General features: G+C 41.7%; 1 protein-coding gene across 2 annotated transcripts in view; it reads left to right on the top strand.

Moving 5' to 3' along the window:
* Window positions 1–246: 246 nt before the first annotated feature.
* The window catches only part of tmem131l (transmembrane 131 like), a 31,201-nt gene continuing 23,926 nt past the window's right edge, over window positions 247–7,521 (top strand). For both annotated transcript variants that reach the window (XM_068589089.1, XM_068589088.1), the window contains exons 1-3: window positions 247–441; window positions 1,141–1,214; window positions 4,517–4,560. In XM_068589089.1, the coding sequence (XP_068445190.1) occupies window positions 318–441; window positions 1,141–1,214; window positions 4,517–4,560 (242 nt within the window). In that variant the 5' untranslated portion in view covers window positions 247–317. The remainder of the gene's footprint in view (window positions 442–1,140; window positions 1,215–4,516; window positions 4,561–7,521) is intronic.

Genomic DNA, 7,521 nt, shown 5'->3' with positions numbered 1-7,521 from the left:
ACACGCGCAGTAACTTTCCACCACTGTAGGGCACATTATACATTACATGTGTGTTTGTTTTAGGTAAACTTTGTTTTGTTTTACCTTCATCAACAGGACACGATAACGTCGCTAGTGTCAGTGTTGTCTGTCCTCCCTGTCCAATGTGTTTGAGCGGGCAGGGAGGGACAGAGGGGAGGAAAGGAAGGAGGGAGGGAAGGAGGAAGGAGGGAGGGAGGGAGCGAGCTGCTGCGGCTGCTGCTGCTGCTGCTGCTGGGTGAGAGAAAGAAAGACCAACACAGCGAAACACAAGGCAGGCTGCTAGCTGAGAGGGCAGCATGGCGGGGCTTCAGGACTTCCAACCAGGCAGCCACTGCCACAGGAAAACGTGGATCAATATACTACTCGGAATACTACAATTACTTTTACCCTGCGTACAGCACGGAGGGGCTCAACTGCAAGGTTTGCGCTTACCTTCATGTTTGTTCCGCTTCGGGGGGATGTAACGTTTAACGCGACAGTTGGAAGAAAAAAAAATGTAACGTTAAAAAAAAGAAGAAGGTAATTTAGCCACAATGACTTGACAGTGACGAGTTATTGTGTACAAAACAGTGTGTTATTTTAAAACGGGCGAACAAAAAAATGTAATAATTCATTTTTAAGTAGCGATAAAAGCATATTTTGCTTATTTTTTTGGAGTGCTAATGTTTTGTCAGCCTGCTAGTTCATGCTAGCTCCCAGTTCCCGTTTGCCGTTTGGTGAAACACACAATAAAAGCTCGTTCTGGCAGAGACGTTTCTACCGGGACTTTAACGTGACTTTAACGGTTCCAGTCGCCTGTCTGATAAAGCGACATGTTGTTGTTTGCCCGGTTCACTGGACTGCAGTGGCAACAGCAGCGGCGATGTTGCCCAAGTCCGTTAGCCGCGAAGCTAACGAGGCAGCTAGCTCCAGCCTTTTGTGAGCCGGAGTCATTTCCTCACTTGTCTGCGTGATTCTCGTCCGCTTCAGTTTATTCATTTGCTACAACCCGGTGTGAAAAAAAACAACCTCGTACACACACTTGTAGTTCAAAAATGGTGCATTTGCAAGTGGTTGTCTTTTTCCTCCATGTGACCCAACATCACATTGATACATATTGTATTTATTGCTCCCACAAAGCCCTGAGTCAGATGTCCACCAGCGTGGTCGAGGTCTGGCAAGCGGAGGACGCAGACCCCTTAGTCCATCTTCAGGTAATCATCTTTTTTTTTAAATTATTATTTCCTGCTGTGCGTTTTTGTGTGGAGAGAGATAGAGGATGATTTATGTGCAAAAACACAGTTTTGCTCAACCAAAAAAATAAAAATGCAGCCAGGATGCACGAGCACGTGTGGTCAGTGGGTCCCCCATTGTGTTTTGGCTCCACTTTGCAGACACTGGAGCTGTGCATGTTGCGTTTATTTACATGGGGGGGATATCAGCAAATATACATGTATGTGTGGGTTCTTCTACTGTGTAAATGTTGCAGTTATTGAACTAATTTACACAAAGTAAAAAGCAGAGCGGGAGACCACCTGCCATGTGGCTCCTCCTTATTTTCTTTTGTACATAGTGTCCATTGTGGAGTTCAGTCAGTAGTACACACTGAGCGCGTGTTGGAGAAGAGGAGGTCTTTTGGTACTACTCTGCAGTTATTTCCTGCATTGCACTTTTAAATTACCTACTGCTTATTAAGTCTGCATGCCATGCTTTCAGTTGTGTGTGCGTGTTTTTTGTTAAATTTAGGATCTGAGTTCCAATTTTCCCTGATAATTTTCAGGTAGGCAGCTGTGAGAGTGACGTGATCATGAAGCAAGGCAAACACAAACAGCCCAGTGCTTACTGATAACCTGTCATGAGGTCACCAGCTGACTGTCATGTTACCTGAGGGGTGTGAGGAGAGGGAGGGGGGGGGGGGGGGGCAGCATTGTTTGCAGTCGTTTGTAAACAAATGTGAACACTGTTGATAATTAGGACTACTTTAAAAATATGTCAAACCAATAATTATGCTCGTTGTACCAAAGCAGCTTTGATTAAAGTGTTTTATGTGATGAACGGTAGGCTTCTTAAAAAAAGATAAAACCTATGAAATAAGTAAAATGCATTTTGTGATTTTCCATGTTATATTTCGCCCAGTTTTTGAAACAAGTTTTTATATTTTGCAGTCATTACCCACAGACATGCCCAGACTAGAGAGGACACATCCTTGATTCAACAATGAGGATAATTTTTATTTGTTGGATTGATTTAAAATAGCAACGCAGTTTAAATGTAGGAGGCAGGGGGTCATGACGGTGTGCCAGGTGTTTTTTTCTGCAGACCAATTGACAGATTGCCGAATTGTGGACATTGTTTGGTGTCATGTTTAGGTAGGCAGTGGTGAATGGAGTAATCGTCTCAGTTACATGGGCTGTGTGAAATAGAGCGTGACATGGATGTCTTTTATCTGCTTCCCAGGGCTGCTGCTGGTCAGCTGGATAAGTAGGGTACTGTATGTTGCTGCAGGCACACTGAAGTGGTGAAGCAGGAGGCAGATGCTGTGTCACAGTATGCCATAAGGCATTGTAAAAAAAAATCTAACCAGATCCCAAATTTGGGGCAGCAGAGTTCATAATTGAGCAGATATCGTGTGTATTGCAAGAGCTTGTAATTGTTGCCATTTTCATCGCATGCCTTTTACTTTGGACTTGTGTTTTTTACTTCAGGATCATGTGTTGGTCTTCATAGGTGAACTCCAGTCTCCAAGTGATTGTTAGATCGTTGTAGTTCAGGTTTTCATCTTTTTCTTTTGCATATTGGAGCACGCTCTTTTGTATACGGGGCCCTGTAATGGGTTTCCAATCCCTGCTTTGACTTTAAAGTCCCTCCAACTAGAATCCAGTTAATTTACAAATGGTGCTGCTTTTGAATATTCCTTATGCTTTAAGGGCTCACCTGCGGCAACAGCATGTGTTCTGTCATTGTTGTGCTTAATCAGCCGGAAGATGTGTTTTGTCTCATTCACTTAGACCATCAACATGCCAAGCTTTAAACCGCTGGGGGCATTGTTGGATATGATGCAGAATAACACAACACGAGCATACACCAGCTGGAACTTTTCGAGCTGCAATCAGTAACTTTTAGCCATGTTGAGACAGATGTGTGACTACGGATTAAATAATACATTTCTTAATACTGTGCAGTATATATAAGTTACTTACTTACTTATAAGTAAGTAAGTAAATTACCCTTAAGGTTAATTTAGATACTATAAATAGATCCCAACTATAAATAAGGAATATCAGTGATCAATTATGACACCTCATTTCTCACACGTTGATAAATCCTATTAAAAAATGTGGTAAATCCAACATTTCCATTAACCAGTCCTGATCTTTGATTTGTAGCATTTTCTGCAATGGCTTAATTCAACCAATGACATGTAATGGTTCGTTTCTTCCTTTGTAGAAACAATCTTATCTTTTCTGTTTGACGAATAACGTATCATCATGAAGCCACACGGCCCCAGATCGTTCCTATGGAAACTGTATGTTCTGTGTTTGAAGAGACCAAAGCATATCTTTGTAGATCATGCATGGTGCACATCATCTACTGCACCATGCTCAGCAGTGTTTGTTCTCTTATATTGTAATTGTAAGAGCTAATAATACCCAGTCTTTTACTCTGCAATCCATATCCAAAAAGCTGTGTTGATGTGCATTGGTTAGGGGTTTCATGCAGTCTTGCTGGCCTTATTATGAAACTGTGGAGAAGATTACCTCCAATTATTGCACAAATCAAGATTTAATCCCAGACATTTTGGAGTCACAATGTCAGTTGTCAATAATAACAATGATGCTGTGGTAGTTCTTGTACTCTCAGCACCATAAACAGCAGATTATACACTATCATTCACCAATGAATTAAAAAGACATATTATGCAGAACATACTCTGTACAGTGCATGAAAAGTACCTCCTCAAATTATGAAAAAACAGATTTCAAATCACTGTTTTATATTGCTATATTACATTGTAGCCTAAATACCAATTACAACAAGTTGTGTGTGTAGTCACTGATCTTCAGTCAGTAATCGTCGATGCACAGGGTGAGATGTTTTTTTTTTTTTTTTTCCTGAGATCTACAATATCCTCCGCCAACACTGGCAGACTTTGCTGCTTGCTGTCTAATATTTGGAATCAGGATGGAAAGAAATGAAATCGCAGTTTTAGTTTCCCAATGCTATATTACGGTTTTCTGCTTGAATTTCCTGGTTTATTTTCAGTGAAATCAGATTTTATGCAAAATAAAACCTTTTGACATTTCAAGAAATATCATGCAGCTGCACAGCGGCACACAGTTGGTGGTGTATCAATTCTTTTTTTTCTTCTTTTTTTTTTTACCCCACTAGTAGACTTGCAACCCACAGAGCCTCCTGATGTTCATCTTTCTAGGCCACCGTGTGAATGTAGAATAAATAGGTTGCGGTTTATTGTTTTGACCATATTGACTAAAGTGTATTTTCATTTCCATTTCAGGTGGAGAAGGAGCGAAGAAAAGATGTTCTTCCACTAGAAGAAGGGTGAGCGTTTTTTCTAGTTTCTAAATCTTCTGTGGTGAAAGCACGAAACCTATTCTCTTCGGTGGAGTTCTTCACACATTTGTAAAGTATTACACATTCATGACAGTGACCCAAGATGAAAAGATGTTATAGGAAAGTAAACTTCACTTTGCTGGTTCAAATATTGGTCAGAGAAAGTCACACATGCATCATGCAGAATATTTAGAGTCATATGAAGTTAATTAAAGGTTTCCACCTGTTCAGGAGTGGCACATGGGATCGGAATATGTAGAGACTTTTCCACCAAGCCACATAATTACCAACAAACCCCAAACCAGCATGCATATTGCATCATACTGAAGTGTTTTCTCGTGTTTAGTGAAGACTAGAAAATATACTGTAAGACACAGAATGAAAGCAGGGCTGTGCCTAGTGCAGACAAGAGGTTTTAATTTAACGTGAACATATTCAACAAACTGCAACTTATAGTAGAGCTCCGTTAAGTGGTTTATTTGATATGCACAGTTAAACTGTAGCTGTGGGGTGGCGTGTTTTTGTATTCACACAGACAAATGGCGAGCTGCGGTTTCAGTTTAATGGGACTACAGGTTTCTAAAAGGGCTTTTTAAAGTCCTCCCCTGTGTGCGGGCGATGTTGTGTTGGTGAGTGAGGGGGTGTGTGACGAAGAGAGTTTTGGGGGCGTGTGTTACAAGAGGCACAGAACCAAATTCCTGACTAATTTTAGAACTCCTTGAAAGAAAAAGCAGGGTAGGCCTGTCTCTCCCAGCTGTTTTTGTTCCAGCAGGAAAAAATTGTTCGGAAAATAGACGTTTGCAGCAAAAGAACCTAAAGTCCCGGTGTTATTTAGTAACAGCTTGCTCAAAAACAGAGCGACCTTTAGCCTTGTTTATCCATTGTTAAATGTTATTTTTGTAAGTCACACAATATTCTAGCATTTGTGCTTGCTTCTCCTCGTTTAAAAACCTTTTTTAAAGGAGCAATATATGACACTCGGAGCATTAAAACAGAACAACTATTTGCTTTGTGGAGATATAGTGGAGTAATGTCTCGCTGAGCAGAGAACGGACTCTTCCTCTGTGCGTGTTGTAATCTGAGCGTCTGCGTTCTTTGCTAACATATCCGCTCTGCAGGGCTCACACACTGCGGTTACAGGTGATCACGTCGTCCCGACCGGCTGCCGTTGTCGCAAAAAAGCGTTGCTCCCACCTTCCAGTTCCCTGTCAGATAAACCCTGTTATAGCTGCCTGCATTTTTGTCGTTGTTTGCAGTGAGCTGCAAGCTGCGTCTCTTGTGAAGAGGCAGTAGAAATGCTCCCAATCTCGTGCACCTTTTTCAGAAATACCAGTTTGGATGACCCAGTTATTATCGCTGTGCTTTATTTTAATGGTATCTTACGACTGTGTTATATTGCAATACACATTGTGAAAACCAGGATGTTAAATAACCATGCATGGTAGTAGAACACAGTTGCAATAGTAGGAAATTACTTCGATGCCCAAGACTGTGCTAGTGCAGCCTAGCAAATAATGTCATCTCCTGCAGCCGTACGTAAAATCTACAAGAGTGAATGAGTCTGAACAAGTCTGAATAAAATAATGGATCATCTCAATTTTGGCTCGGAGACAGAACGTCGGCATTTCATTCTCAGGTGCAGCGTTTAATAATGTGGTTGTTTACTAGCCAGGTAGGATAAAACTTTAGGAACTTGTGTTATTAAGGGAAATGTAGGATTCAGTGTTTCTAGAGCTTGACCCATATTAAAGAATACAAGTTCATGAAAGGGCAATACTAATTGCTGGAGTTCTCATCTGAAGTGGCAAAGCTTTCAGTCTTGGATATGAAGTTCATCTGGGTCACATGCAGCCAACTGTTGCCGAACAGTGTGGGAATACGGCTATTTTTAAGTCCCGGGAGGTGAGGAGGCTTCGTAGTGCTGGTTGACCTCAAGACCTCCAGAGCTGTGGGCTGTGAGGCGCCTCCTGCCAGGGTTATCAGGCACTTGGCAGGCCTGCCTTCACTCTCGCCTAGCCTAAAAAGCAAAGCAGATACAGAGGTTAATGATACCCCTGTCTGAGTCCAGTCTTCTGTCACAATGGCTTAGCTTTCACATTTCTTTTTGTATATATATATATTTTTTACTTTAATCTCAGCCACACTGTATTCCCCGTTCCATCATTCTGTGGATTTAAAGAATATCTTCCTGACACACACCTCTTTACTGCAGTTGTGGCCCACGTGGTGTTACTTTCACAGTTCCTCTTATTGTTTCCTTGTCTTCTTTGGTGGAACCAGTTGACCTTAACTCTCCACCGGCCCTAACCTCTCCCCCGGAGCACGGCTGAGGTCACTGCTAACATTGACTTTATTTGAGTTAGATCCAGGGGATCAAATAGCGCCAAACATAACTTGTTATTTTTGTGCCGTGGCTGTGGACAGAACCCCTTTGGACCACAGCTCAGTGGCATACTTGTTTCCGAGGCAAACATTTTCAGAAAGCCCAGCTGCTGTTGAATTCAGAGAAAACAGAGTTAGAAATACATACCCCGAGGTAAAAGCCCTCTTCTGCCTTTTTAAAGAAGCACATCAGAACCTGACAATGAATATTAAAAGATAGTTGTACACCTGCATTGATCAGTGTATGTACATTGGAGGCTGTCTTTTACTGAGACACGTGGCCATGTGATGTGATGTTGACCTTATATTTCAAACAACTTTGCCAGATCTGCAGATATCAACTGTCTGCCGAGGCGGACGACCTCATTTCCCCTCTACACAAAACGTTGTACTGTTTGACAAGTTATGAATTAACAGAAAATTAGAACGGCAGAGACCTTGAGAGACATCGAATAACTTGTTATGTAATAGAGGAGACGGTGTCCCTCTTATCGAGTCAAACACCACTGCCGGCTTGTTTGTTCTTTGTGTTGTTGATTTGCATCTCTTATTATTAACTTTGCTTGT

Source organism: Clinocottus analis, unplaced genomic scaffold (assembly GCF_023055335.1).
Source record: "Clinocottus analis isolate CAN_PGR_092001 unplaced genomic scaffold, fCliAna1.0.p SCAF_22, whole genome shotgun sequence".
NCBI lineage: Eukaryota > Metazoa > Chordata > Actinopteri > Perciformes > Cottidae > Clinocottus > Clinocottus analis.
The sequence above is the reverse complement of the archived record's forward strand: the minus strand, read 5'-3'. Positions and strand labels throughout refer to the sequence as shown.